This window comes from Apostichopus japonicus, chromosome 15 (assembly GCF_037975245.1).
Source record: "Apostichopus japonicus isolate 1M-3 chromosome 15, ASM3797524v1, whole genome shotgun sequence".
NCBI lineage: Eukaryota > Metazoa > Echinodermata > Holothuroidea > Aspidochirotida > Stichopodidae > Apostichopus > Apostichopus japonicus.
Genome location: NC_092575.1, coordinates 5,669,678 through 5,684,452, shown reverse-complemented (window position 1 = coordinate 5,684,452; position 14,775 = coordinate 5,669,678). Strand labels below are relative to the sequence as shown.

General features: G+C 37.5%; 1 protein-coding gene across 1 annotated transcript in view; it reads left to right on the top strand.

The window, feature by feature from the left end:
* The first annotated feature begins 605 nt into the window (after nucleotides 1-605).
* Nucleotides 606-14,775, top strand: part of LOC139980606 (vacuolar protein sorting-associated protein 33A-like) — a 20,290-nt gene continuing 6,120 nt past the window's right edge. The window contains exons 1-10 of the mRNA XM_071992363.1: nucleotides 606-990; nucleotides 2,207-2,272; nucleotides 2,568-2,801; nucleotides 3,799-3,903; nucleotides 5,032-5,148; nucleotides 7,525-7,699; nucleotides 8,963-9,177; nucleotides 9,689-9,779; nucleotides 11,435-11,509; nucleotides 12,539-12,618. Coding sequence (XP_071848464.1) covers nucleotides 889-990; nucleotides 2,207-2,272; nucleotides 2,568-2,801; nucleotides 3,799-3,903; nucleotides 5,032-5,148; nucleotides 7,525-7,699; nucleotides 8,963-9,177; nucleotides 9,689-9,779; nucleotides 11,435-11,509; nucleotides 12,539-12,618 — 1,260 coding nt within the window. The 5' untranslated portion in view covers nucleotides 606-888. The remainder of the gene's footprint in view (nucleotides 991-2,206; nucleotides 2,273-2,567; nucleotides 2,802-3,798; nucleotides 3,904-5,031; nucleotides 5,149-7,524; nucleotides 7,700-8,962; nucleotides 9,178-9,688; nucleotides 9,780-11,434; nucleotides 11,510-12,538; nucleotides 12,619-14,775) is intronic.

Here is a 14,775-nt window from a genome sequence, read left to right as displayed (position 1 = left end):
CAGTTTTTCCTTTGTCGAACAGCACAAAACAATCCCAAAACCGCTGTTCTCAATGAAAACGACGTCATGGTATGTGCACAGCGCACGTTCGGGTAGCAATCGCCACCTGCTATTCAATGCAATTACGGCGGGTAACTGGAAAGTCAACGGCGAAAATTACATGGTCATTTTAATTGGTCAAGCACTCTTTGGACCGGGCAAGACGCATTATGGTACACTTCTACAATGTGTTAAGAATTCATATGACCCATTGGTAAGGTGGTCCAAGGCTTGCTAGTCTTGATTAGGGCCTAAAGTAAGTTTTTTTACATTAATTTAAGAACTGATGAAGTACTAGTCATTTTAGTTGGTCAAGAACTATGTGGACCGGGCAAGATGCATTATGGTACCCTTCTACATAGTAATTAGAGTTCATATGACCCATGGGCCATAGATAAACCTCTTTCCACGACCAAATGTTGAACATCTTTTAAGAAAGCTTTTGTCTTGCCAAAGGTGTTACGTCGATACCATTGTCGAATACGCAACTGAATAGGTAGCAGTTACTCATTCGCGAATGTCGAACGAGGAACGGGGAATAGGTATCTAACTTCACACCGGTCTATTTTCCATTTCTCCATAGGCGTTAGAAGAGTGAACAAGGCCTAGTCAGTAGTGCTGGGAATTACCAGAGTGGGATTTCCTCAGTTACAGTTAAAGTTACGAACAAATCAGTTTAACAGACACAGCTAAACTATATATTTACATCTATCACAAGACCAAATTGAGCTGAATCGGTCTGGGACTGTGGGTTCAGACGAAGTAAACAGAGAAACTAGAACATCAGACAGAGGATGAACCACTTCTTTCGAATACACACGCCATAAAATTGTTCCTTTCGTTGGCACTATGTCATCTCATCTTAGTGGTGGGAGGGTCAATCTTGCTTTATGGAGAAACAAGGCAAGATCCGACCTTTTGAGGTGTCTGCGAGATTGTCCTGGCAGCAAGGTAGCCCCATAAAAGTAGTTACTTTTACTGAGCTTACTCTTCGGCCTAACAACACTCAACATGCAGTTTGCCTGTGTCTATGACGAAATATTACTACTCTTCTTGCATGGGCCTATTGAATCATTATTGTTGAATTACTTTCACAAGTTATAGGCCTAGGCTATATAGGACTTTGGTTTGTAACTAGCATTATGCTATTACCATAACTGTTCTGAATGGGAGGGGCGTAGGCTAAGGTGACAATATTTTCTTGACTGGAATCAGGGACATTAATTGCGTATATATATATGGGGAAGGGGTGGGGGTGTCCTGGAAAATTTTCAAGTGCCTAAGGTGCTTGGATGTTAAATGGTGATACTTAGAAGCACCTTTTAAATCAATTTTATTTTCCAAAAAGTAGCGTTTTCTTAGATGAATTTTACTTGCTTTACGAAAGAGTGCTAGGCTAGATCGATCTCAAATATATTTTAACAGTGTTTCCACTTTACACTGGCCCACCTGAAATACTGGTTAGTTTCGTTCTGCGACTGCACACTTGACTAAATTTTGTTTTTACAATTATTTTACTAATAATGTGGGATATTTTCGAAATTCCTGAACATTTTGACGAATTGGGACATTTTTGGGGACACTTGTTCATCGGGGACAGCACACTGTAATCGGGGACTGTCCGCGAAAATCGGGGACGTCTGGTCACCTTAGCGTAGGCTATTATAGTAGTGATACCAATTTCTATAGGTTTTTTTTCTGTCACAATGTAATTATCACTCTGTTGAAGGCAAAGTTACTGTTCAGAAATGTCTCGTATCAAGTTATGGCTTGTCGTGGCCACCTCCTTACTATCCTGTGGTATCCATGCCGACCTTTTCTTTTTGGCCGTGGCTATTCTTACGACCAGGAGTAACAATTATTTGTAAACTGTTCTTACGACATCGGCGAAATCCGGTTACGCATGCGCAGTTAAGTACATAAAGCAACTGCGCATGCCTAACCGGAAATTATTGTTACTCCTGGTCGTAACAATAGCCACGTTAAAGCAACTGCGCATGCGTAACCGGAAATTATTGTTACTCCTGGTCGTAAAAATAGCCACGTTGTTTCTTTTCATTTTATAACCTGAGGGTATAATTTCGAGCTCTTGACATTCTGGATCCATAATTCAAGTTTATGAGTGAAATTATTATAAAATAATTTACTGTATATTCCTCGTCAATAGGCACTTGTTTGGGATCACCAGTTAACTGGACCGGTTGGACTTATTGCTGAATATTCATTACTTCGGGTAAGTCCCTATGTGTGTCCTTATGTATGTATGTGTGACACTGTTATCAACTCCAATGTGCACAATTAGAGAGGACCAAAAAGGTAGACATTACTAATTGTAATGTATGTTTCACAAATTGCATATTGAAACCTGGTTATTCATCTGATTCAAGCTTTGTACAGTTTGGTTGGGGGTGGTTGGGGAGGGAGGGGCTTCTGCAATTTTTTGAGTGAGTAAAACCATTTTAAGATATCATTCTTGACATTTCGTGGTAGGGCTAAGATATTGGAATTCTCTCTTTCTTTAATTTTAGGAAAACGAAGTGGATAGGATGTTCCCTCTCAACCCTGGACGACTACCCATCGCAACCGGAGCTGGTGCCAGTGCGATACAGAGCGTCATATTCCTGGTACGGCCTAAACTAGAACTGATAGAGGTGGTGGCAGACTGTATACGAAAGACCGAAGAGGTCGGCAGTCGCTTCCATCGAGAATACAACATCTACTTTGTGCCAATGAAGAGTACACTTTGCTGTCAGAAGTTAAAGGTCAGTATGAGATCCCTGTAATTTTGAGGTTGAGAGTTTGATATATATATTTCTTGGAGCCTATGTATCTATATTTACTATGTAGCTTGGTTTTGGTTCTTTTGAAATTCTGATAAAAGGGCCAGGGGTGGGGAGGGGGGAATTAGGGGAGGAAGATGGCAGTGACCATGTTGGGCACAATAGCAATAGCCACCAGTAAAAACAGTCATTTCAAGCTGTACCTCTTTACAACAGTTTAATCGAACGTGAATGAAATGAAGCTTTATTCGGACAAACTTCCCAAAGAACAATTATGTTTAGGATTCATTCACATGTCAGTGTTTGCCTTGAGCCAGCTGCACATAGCTCAACTGAAGGTGACCCAACTCAACTTGACGGTTTTGACCAATTTGTCGACATTCGTAAAACTCCATAGTCTCAGATTGCACACTGAATGACTCATGAGCAGACACTGAATGACTGTGTTCTGTTTACCACCTGCACTCGTGTAGGTCAAATTCGGAACCGTTTCCCAGTGGTTCATCACGTTCGTTTAAGCTGGGCAGTCGTAAAAACACCCCAAACTGTAAGCCGGGAAAAGGCTTGCATGTGGGGTCGTGTCGACTGAATTATACACCTCTTAAAAAGTGACTAACTCTGGACAGCCATAAGCACAAGCACACTGTCTGACTATATGTCAGTTTCCCACTGTTACAACCATGGAGTTGTATCAGGTCACATTCAGTCAGTTACTGTGTGACTGGTTCTAGTTTCTCAGTCAGAAAGGTTCATCACACTGTTATGAATCAGCGAGTACTATAGGTATAAGTTTTAGCATTGCTTCTTTGCGGAAAAGTTCCTGGTCATAAAGTCACTTGTGTTCGATGAAAAAGAGATTTTTTTTTTTTTATATATGTAATTTGAAGATTTACTTTTTTAATGGTGTGTTAACAAACATACTTGATTTATTCTTGCTGAAATTTGGGGCATAACTCTTTTTCCTTTTTCGTTTTGTCAGGATCTGCAGGTTTACGGTTTCTTCAAGAATGTCGGTGAATACTGTCTGGAGTTGCTACCATTAGACAGTGATTTGTTGTCTATGGAAAGTGAGGTGTCCTTTAAGGTTTGTGATTGTAGCAAAAATATATCAAATATTCACCAATGTTTAGCTCTTTCGGCCGAGCTATGGCAATCGTGCGATTCTGCCAAAATTCTGTCACTTTTTGCCACTGTGTTTGAATGACTGCCATTTTGTCATTTTTCATTCGATTTGGCTGAAATTTTGTCAGCAGTTTGTGTGAGTTAAGGTCCCATACATTCGATCATATTTGTATAAATTGGAAGGTCATTTGAGGTCACGAGTGGTCATTTTCTGTAAACGTGAAAAATGCTTCTTCTGCTAGAGTGGTTGGCCAAATCTGCGGAAATGTTGTGGATATAATGTTTGGATAGTGGTGAGCCAAAGTTGTTCAGGAAAAATATTCTTGTCGTAATGTGAGGGGCCCAAAACCGGGCCTTCTGTAGAGTTTTCAGTTAAGATGAAAGGTAGTCATCACATATGCAATACTTATAATCGTCATCATGTTTTCAGGTACAAGGCTTGAAAATAGTTATCCTCTGTTACATACTGATGTGACAAGAAACACATTTAAGATTGTTTTTTTTTTGTGGTAATGAGTTTTGCACAATTGGTACCTCAAGTAGTAACCGTCCACTGAAATCACAGTTCAAGGAATGATGAACTCATTCAAAAGACAGTGTCGAAAGGGCTGAAGAGATAGAATTTAGGCAGAGAGGCAGTAAATTAGTAATGGAGGTAGATGGGATGAAGGGAAGAAAGTAAAGACATGAAGAATGAAGAGAAGAGGTAGGGAAAGGGTAGGAAGAAATGAGGGCAGGGGGGGGACTTGGAGGGGGCGGGGAGTTAGCCATTTCCTTCTTGGAAGTTGAGACCATGAGGTTGTATGGTGGGAAGGCGTTTCATAGATCATCAAGCATTCTCTGCTTAGAAGAACTGTATCTCGGCAGGTCACCTCAAAATTCAAAGCCTTGTAGATATAATGTAAATCCATATCTGATATTTTTAAGTCTACGATTGTGGTTTCTATTTGTTACTGAATTGTCTCTACTGGTGGTGGTGGGGAAGAAAGAGGAATACAAAGTAATCCACCCCCATTAATGTTTCATCTTTATATATTTATCGATTAATTGGTTGGTTTGTATATTTATTTATTATTTGGCCATTTGACAGGAATGTTATCTGCTGAATGACTTCACCACCATGCATTATGTAGCCAGAGCTCTGATGAAGATGCAAGCCATGTATGGGATCATACCTAAAGTATATGGCAAGGGCAAATGTGCAAAGGTATGTATCGTCATGCATATAAAAACAAACTACATATGGAAAGTTATGAGGAGGATGTCTAATATTCTGTATTAAAGGATGTCTATGTTAGTTTATGATCTCAGCTATACGGTCCTCCGATGTTAATATGACAGCTTGCAAAGTTAGGTATCATCATAAATATAAAAACAAACTACATATGGAAACTTATGAGGAGGATGTCTAATATTCTGTGTTATAGGATATCTATATTAGTACATGATCTCAGCTATACCTCCAATGTTAAAATGACAGCTTGCAAAAGGTAGGTATTGTCATAAATATGAAAACAAACTAGATATCAAAACTTATAAGAAGGATGTCTAATTTTCTGTGTTAAAGGATTTCTAATATTCTCCATTAGTACATGATTTCAGCTATACCTCCAATGTTAATATCACAGCTTGCAAAGGTAGGTATCGTCATAAATATGAAAACAAACAAGATATCGAAACTTATGAGGAGGATGTCTAATATTCTGTGTTATAGGATATCTATGTTAGTTTATGATCTCAGCTATACGGTCCTCCAATGTTAAAATGACAGCTTGCAAAGTTAGGTATCATCATAAATATGAAAACAAACTAGATATCAAAACTTATAAGAAGGATGTCTAATTTTCTGTATTAAAGGATTTCTAATATTCTCTATTAGTACATGATTTCAGCTATACCTCCAATGTTAATATCACAGCTTGCAAGGTAGGTATCGTCATAAATATGAAAACAAACAAGATATCAAAACTTATGAGGAGGATGTCTAATACTCTGTTTAAAGGATGTTTACTATTCTCTATTAGTACATGATCTCAGCTATACGGTCCTCCAATGTTAATATCACAGCTTGCAAAGGTAGGTATCGTCATAAATATGAAAACAAACAAGATATCGAAACTTATGAGGAGGATGTCTAATATTCTGTATTAAAGGATGTCTAATATTCTGTATTAAAGGATGTCTAATATTCTGTATTAAAGGATGTCTAATATTCTGTATTAAAGGATGTCTAATATTCTGTATTAAAGGATGTCTAATATTCTGTATTAAAGGATGTCTAATATTCTGTAGGATACATGTCTATTATTCTGTATTATTAGTACATCATCTCAGCTATACCTCCAATGTTAAAATGACAGCTTGTTGGTTAGGGTAAAAGTTTATTTTACTTTTCTGAATGGGCAAGATTGATTCTGTGTAAATGCAGAATCAGTCTGTGATCATGCTTCATTAAGTCTTCAGGGTTATACTCAGTGTAGTTGAGGATCTTGTAATCCATCTCAGTGCAGACTCAATAGAGGGGGCTATTCAACTCCATCTTTGTATACAGGCTATTCTCAAATGGTAGCCTCACATGATCTTATCATACATGGTACAGTTACATCTTAGTAATGTGTTATTGTGTATTTATTTCAACAATATTTCACGTCAAATTGGTAGAGGCTAGCCTCATCTGATAAGAACCTCGTATGCTTGTGGGTATTGCATAATTAGGAATATTTCCACTTTAACTTGGTACAGACTAGCCTCACCTGGTAAATCTGCCATGTTGTGTTGTGTAATTTATGGCACAGTTACATCCATAGTGATGCCTTAGGGTGGGCTTAAAGGCATTGAAGACTCGCCCCAAACAGCGTGTCGCGCTCTGAAAAAGTTAACTTTCCGTTGCTTGCAAGTGAACTTTTCTGCTTGTCGCTACAAAATGCAGACAGTTGTGAAACATGATACCTGGTTATCTTTAGCTGGACCTGAGATGTCCATCGCTGTATCGTTTGTACACTGTGCTGTGGGTATTGACCGCAGCTGTATGTACTGACTGTACACTAGTGTCTAATTACCGACGGTAGCAAGCTGTGTGCATATTTTCTGTGATAGATGGTGGTGTCTAACACTTCTGTTACACCTCATTCCAAACTAGGTCAGATTACCGGCCTTTGAAATTTCTTTTTGTGCGAGTCTTCACACCCTTTAATTGGTTAATATTTTGATCAGTCTAGCTGGAGATCATTATGCACATTTGTGCAATATTAATTTCAAAGTCATTTGCATAAATTTCATTCCATAAATGTCATTGGTTTGAATTAAGTTCAAATATTCAATATCTCTCTATATTTTGCTAAGCTTGGTCGGGAATTACCATTGCTAGCCTAGGGGATGTTAAGTCTCAAGTAATCTTTATTCTTGTCTCAGCTTAATCTCTCGACTGAAATATTAATGACCTGGCATATTGTCAAATATTTGATCAGGACAATTTTTTAAAATAATTTTTTGAGGATTCTTGGTAGTGTTCCAAAACGTTATTGAAGTGACGATATCTTCAAAGGCTGTGCTATTTCTTACTCCTGTTTTTCTCTGTTTGCAGACTGTTGCTGACATGATCACTAGAATGAGACGAGAGATTGGTGACGGTCAGTTTAGAAGCGAACCCTGCTTCGATAGTATGCTCCTGTTGGACAGAACCTGTGACCTTTTGACCCCTCTGCCGACACAGCTCACCTACGAGGGCCTTATCGACGAATTCTTCGATCTCCAAAATGGTGAGAAAATATATTGTTTTTTGAATTATTAGTCTTGTTACATTTTTGTAGAGTTAGATGAGATCATGTACTTTCTAAAACTCAGTGGACTGGAGGAAAGGAGGTTGAAAGAAATATCTTTCAACTGAGTTAAACTGGTCGTATTTGCGATGCAAAGATCTGTTATCATATAACCGTATCAACCAAGCAATAAACAGTGATAGTACATTGAACTACTGCCGGGTATTTTTGGCTGTATTGGTCACGCAGTCCAGATCTGCTTGGTGGTACGATTTCAATTCCGGACACAGCTCCGGTCAGTGTTAGATTTCAAATTGGACTGTTAGAAAAAAATTAGGCCCTCAATTTTTCACAAATTTGAGTATGTGGGCTTCAAAGCTTGAGCACCCAACCGATCTACCATGCACATTGCTTTAAGTTAATCGAGGTAAAGCAACCTTTTGATTTTTCTGTCCATCCAATGTTCTTCTCTGTCCCCTTGTAGAGAATTAACTGAGAACAGCTGCACTAGTGTTAGAACAGGGTGTCTTAACACCTGGAGTAAGTCTATTACCACTCACAACATATCAACTCTTAGTCTACTAGACACTAAACGACAATTTTATAGAAGATTGTAACTAGGCCATACTTCATTAGCATATGAATGTTGAACTGAGATTCATCACTCCCATCCAATCATTAAATTGGGTTAAGTTACCGTTTTGGTCGAGATGTAAATTTTCTTCCGTAGTTTTGGAAGGAGCTGTGAAACTGTTTTTCTGGTCGAGTGGAGCTTGAGTGACCTTTACAAGAAGTGTACCGTTGTTTTTGTACTTATGAGAAAATAAAATGAAGAAACTGTTTTAATGAAAAGGAATGAAAAATATTTACCCTTCCTCAAATTGTATGATTACAAAAGACGAGAGACGTCCAGGGTTAAAGCAAGACTCTTTTTATGAATGTAAGAACCATTTGTTTCATAGGATTTGAAACATAGGCTACAGCTACGATTGAAACTGAAATCAGCATCGGACTAAGGATCTAACGCTACTCTATCTTCCAGTGTAGTAACATCTGTTTGCCAACATTTGAGAAATGCAACACGAGTGAGAATTCATCGTATATTATGTATTGATTCTAAAGAGATGGAGAATTGTTCGATTTCAAAACTGTATTTCAAACAAAACGTCTATATTTTGGACTCCATCTCATTGTTGACGTCGTCTTATTTCTGGCTCATCTCTGTTTCGTTTCTTTCGTTACTGCATTCGTCTTCTTCTGTAGGAACTGCTAAGTTTCCGCCCGAAAAATTTAGCAAAGGAAAAGATTCGGAAGAACAACAACAACAGAAAGATTTATCGACGGAGAAGAAATCAGATCACAAGAAAATCCCTCTCAATTCTTCGGATGAATTGTTTGCAGTTCTGAGGGACAAGAACTTCAACGCTGTCGGTCCAGAACTGAGCAAGAAAGCAAAGACTCTCTCTGCAATTTATGATGTGAGTCACCAATTTACTTGGTTTACTTCTTTATAATTATAATAATAATAATATTAATAATATTTATATTGATATTGATAGTAATAGTAATTGTAATGATATTTAATATTAATTGAATATTGATATCAATTTAATATCAATTGATATTGATATATAATAATTAATATATTAATATTAAAAATATTGATATTTATATTAATATCAATATCATTATTAATATTAATATTAATAAATTTTACAAAAAAAATTGATGCAAGAAGTAGATCTGGAAATATGTAATTAAGTTGTTCTAAATAATTAAAGGGGTTGTTGAAACTAATGACAGTGTTAGATTTAAAAGTTGTATTTAAAACTACCTCTTTGTAGATTTTCATCAAATTTGGGTGTATTAGCACCAACATCTGATTGTTCTGCTTTATATGGTGCCAGTCTTCATTTATTGGATTTCAAATTCAGCGGTATTTTTGGTGCAGAATGTTCATTTTTTCCATCTCGAATATTTTCTTGGCAGGAAAGGAAGGATGCCAGAACGGTACGGGCCATGAAACAGTTTGTCTCCAAGCTACCGCACATTCAGTTGGAGAAATCACAACTTGCCACACGTAAGTTTACTCTCGGGGAACTGCAAAAGATTTACCATCAACGACCCGTTCCTTTTCATTTTTGCGATGATACAAACCAATCAGAGTTTTAGCAGAAACGTCTGTATGCAATGCATTGAAATTTAGTTGACTGGGCAGTCATGGGGGTCAAAAATAATATCAGCTCGGTACACCCAAGTCAGATCTTTGGGGGCAGGGGGGGGGGAGTTGGGACACCTACCTTTCAACTCCAAAAGTAATATTAGCACAACCTTGTTTTCTCGACCTAATTATTGACCTAAATAAATTGATGGCCTTTGTATACCTCAGAATGAACCATCGCACAACTACAAACGGCAGTCGGCTTCAACGACCCCCAGGGCCTCAAACACTCTCCTTTTAATACCCTGTATCCACCCCTGCCAAGTTAAAGAAAAAGTCAGCTTATGGTTATAGATGGGATAAGGAGATTAGTCAGTTGTAAATAGTCCAGTTGAACTATGAAATATTAATAATATTTCCACAAAATCTTCAAAAAATGAAAATGAAATGAAACTAGAAATGAGCTCTAAGCAAAGTTCATTACCCTGCTCCCTATGACACAAGTTATTGAAGGTCTTGCTACTGCAAAGTACTAGAGTAGACCCTTTGTAGTTGCTTTCCATACGTCTGTCCATAACTTTATGCTATTTGTGTTCATGTATTTGGCACGTTGTTTTCTCATATGGCCTGTAGTTCTTGTAGACTAGAACTGTAAAGAAGTATTGAAGCCATAGCAGGCACATGCTATATATGACAGCTGTAATGGTTAACCAAACTGGTGAAGTTCTTACGCATGTATTGTTTACATTCTATCATAGCTATGTATGCTCAGTTTACTGTCTTCTTGAAGACATTGAAGACTCGCCCCAAACCGCATGCTGCGCTCTGAAAAAGTTAACTTACCGTTGCTTGCAAGTGAAGTTTTCTTCTTGTCGCTACAAAATGCTGACAGTAATGAAACCTGATACCTTGTTATCTTTTATCTAGACCTGAGATGTCCATCGCTGCAATGTACACTGTGTTGTGGGTATTGACCGTAGCTGTATGTATTGACTGTACACTAGTGTCTAATTACTGACTGTAGCAAGCTGTGTGTGTATTTTCTGGAATCGATGGTGGTGTCTAACACTTCATTTAAGTTCATTGGAAACTAGGTCAGATAACCGGCATCAGACGTTTCTGTGTGCGCAAGTCTTCACTCCCTTTAAGTTGGTATGTCGATACATGGTCATTGTGATACCAATGACAAGCCATACTGCACATACCCCTTAGGATCTTAGCTAGGCTTAATTTTAAGGTGCGTATGGAGCGAGTCCGTTAATAGTAATGCATTCAACTACAATTGGTATTTCATTTGAGACATTTTACACCTCATTCGAAACTAGGTCAGATTACCGACATGAGACGTTTCTTTGTGCGCGAGTCTTCACACCCTTTAAACGTCAAAGTTTTTAGCGGCGGATGACAACAGTTGAATGTTTGCGTAGTGGTTTTTATATCGCTCTATATCTTCTGTTATTTATTTTATAGATACCGCTGGAAATGGAAACAATAATCATGTCTGTAAAAATGATTCATTCAGACCAATTTACTAATTTGTCAAGCACGTCTGTTCTCTCTTTTCTCTCTGATAGATACCTCAATAGCTGAACTAATCAAAGAGCAGACAGATACTGACGTATTCATGGATTCGTTACAGGTACAGCAAGGTAAGTCTGAAGAACTGGTCTGCAGTCAGTCTGCAAACCAGTCTTGCTCTCAGTCTGAAAATCTGGTCTCTTGTCGGTCTGCAAAGTTGGTCTGCAGTCTGTCCGTAAAACTGGTTTGTAGTCATGTTTAAGATACGTCATTGCAAGTCTGAAGCATTGAAGATTATCTCTGATCTTTCGTAAGATCACAGAGAATGCGTAGGTATGTTTACAAATATAGTTCCATTGAAATTTCATTTTTCCCAGAATGCATTAAAAGCAAATCGAGTGCCTTGATTACAAATGTAACTGGGTTCACCAGTATATTTATTTACAGTCTGTGTACAATTTCATGACAAATTGTGTTTTAAAATGTTGAATGTGTGTGACGTATATTTCTGGTCAGTGAGTATTTTACTAGTGTTTGACCAGTGTGGAAATCACACTGGAGGAATAAGGTAGGTAGGGGGGGGATGGGTGGGGGGGGGGAATTGGGGATGTTGTATTGTTTAATCGGTAAAACTTACTTCTTAGTGATAAGCATCGGAAAGTTTTATTTTCAGGTGATTATCCCAATGGATTTTATTATATGCTGTGATGAAACTCCTGTTGTCAAATATCATTTCTGATGAAAGAATGTGAAATATAGTTATGTAAAACAAAACAAAAGATATGACCCCCCCCCCCCAGAGAACAACAAAGGAAGGAATGGAAAGATCGGACAACAGATAGTATCTTGAAAATAACAAATGAACAGGGACCGTATAATACGGTGCATCTGTTATTCTCTCCTTGCTTAGGTTTTACATAACATGCTGGAATTACTCTGCAGATATCCACTCAAAGCAGACAAAACTTTGTTTATAAAACTATGTTTTTTTACAGTTCTTAACGTAATGTTTATTTTTTCCACCTCTGTTCACATTGTTTGTGAAAGCATGTTATTTCCCTCTTCATTTCTTTTTTATTGAAGTATGACTTTGTCACAGGTCATGTCTGGGGTTTTGTCTGGTGGTAATTATGGAAATCTTATTTTTCTCTTTGATTCAGAGTTCATGAATGGAATAGATACAGACAAAATTAATAGCTATGTGGAAGACTCAATTGCCAAGAAGGAACCTTTGATCAATGTAAGTTTTTTTTTTTTTTTTTTTTTGGCCTTCCACCTGCTGATTAATGGGGAAGCACCCCGATAATATTGCTATCAGTTGAGGTGGGATGACACTAATACAAAGAACAATGCTTACTACACCGTTGTGTCTGAGAAAGTTAAATTACTACTCCAAGCCTTCTCCAATGCAACCATGCCATTTCTGTTCTATTTCCTATCTTGTTGTGTAATATGTCTGTGTTGACATCTTGACCCTGTCCTTATTTAGAGTACATATTCTGTTTATCTATTTGTTGCTCTTCTCCAACATAACCATGTCATTCATTACTATTTCTTGTCTTGCTGGGTAATATGTCTGTGTTCACATCTCGACCCTGTCCTTATTAGAGTACATATTCTGTTTAATATCTATTTGCCTTCTTCAACACATCCATGCCATTCTGTACTATTTCCTGTCTTGCTGTGTAACATGTCTGTGTTGACATCTTGAATGTGTCCTAATTAGAGTACATATTCTGTTTATCTATTTGTTGCTCTTCTCCAACATAACCATGTCATTCTCTACTATTTCCTGTCTTGCTGTGTAATATGTCTGTGTTGACGTCTCGACCCTGTCCTTATTAGAGTACATATTCTGTTTAATATCTATTTGCCTTCTTCAACACATCCATGCCATTCTGTACTATTTCCTGTCTTGCTGTGTAACATGTCTGTGTTGACATCTTGAATGTGTCCTAGTTAGAGTACATATTCTGTTTATCTATTTGTTGCTCTTCTCCAACATAACCATGTCATTCTCTACTATTTCCTGTCTTGCTGTGTAATATGTCTGTGTTGACATCTTGACCCTGTCCTTATTTAGAGTACATATTCTGTTTATCTATTTGTTGCTCTTCTCCAACATAACCATGTCATTCATTACTATTTCTTGTCTTGCTGGGTAATATGTCTGTGTTCACATCTCGACCCTGTCCTTATTAGAGTACATATTCTGTTTAATATCTATTTGCCTTCTTCAACACATCCATGCCATTCTGTACTATTTCCTGTCTTGCTGTGTAACATGTCTGTGTTGACATCTTGAATGTGTCCTAGTTAGAGTACATATTCTGTTTATCTATTTGTTGCTCTTCTCCAACATAACCATGTCATTCTCTACTATTTCCTGTCTTGCTGTGTAATATGTCTGTGTTGACGTCTCAACCGAGTCCTTATTAGAGTACATATTCTGTTTATCTATTTGTTGCCTACTTCAACATAACCATGCCTTTCTGTATTATTTCCTGTCTTGTTGTGTAATATGTCTGTGTTGACATCTTGACCATGTCCTTATTAAGAGTACATATTCTGTTTATCAATATGTTGCCTTTTCCAACATAACCAAGCCATTCTCTACTATTTCCTGTCTTGTTGTGTCATATGTCTGAGTTAACATCTCGACCGTGTCCTTACTTAAAGTACATATTCTGTTTATCTATTTGTTGCCTTTGTCAACACAACTATGCAATTCTCTAGTATTTCCTATCTTGTTGTGTAATTTGTCTGTTCATGTCTTGACCATGTCCTATTCAGAGTACATATTCTGTTTATCTATTTGTTGTCTTCTCCAACACAACCATGCCATTCTGTAATATTTCCTGTCTTGTTGTGTAATATGTCTGTGTTGACATCTTGACCCTATTCTTATTAGAGTACATATTCTGTTTATCTATTTGTTGCCTTTGTCAACACAACCAAGCCATTCTCTACTATTTCCTGTCTTGCTGTGTAATTTGTCTGTTCATGTCTTGACCATGTCCTTTAGAGTTTTCATGTTCTGTTTATCTATTTGTTGCCTTCTCTAACACAACCAAGTCATTCTCTACTTTTTTCCTGTCTTGCTGTGTAATATGTCTCTGTTCACATCTTGACCATGTTCTTATTTAGAGTACATATTCTGTTTATCTATTTGTTGCCTTTGTCAACACAACCAAGCCATTCTCTACTATTTCCTGTCTTGCTGTGTAATATGTCTGTTCATGTCTTGACCCTGTCTTTATTAGAGTACATATTCTGTTTATCTGTTTGTTGCCTTTGTCAACACAACCAAGCCATTCTCTACTATTTCCTGTCTTTCTGTGTAATATGTCTGTTCATGTCTTGACCATGTCCTTATTAGAGTACATATTCTGTTTAT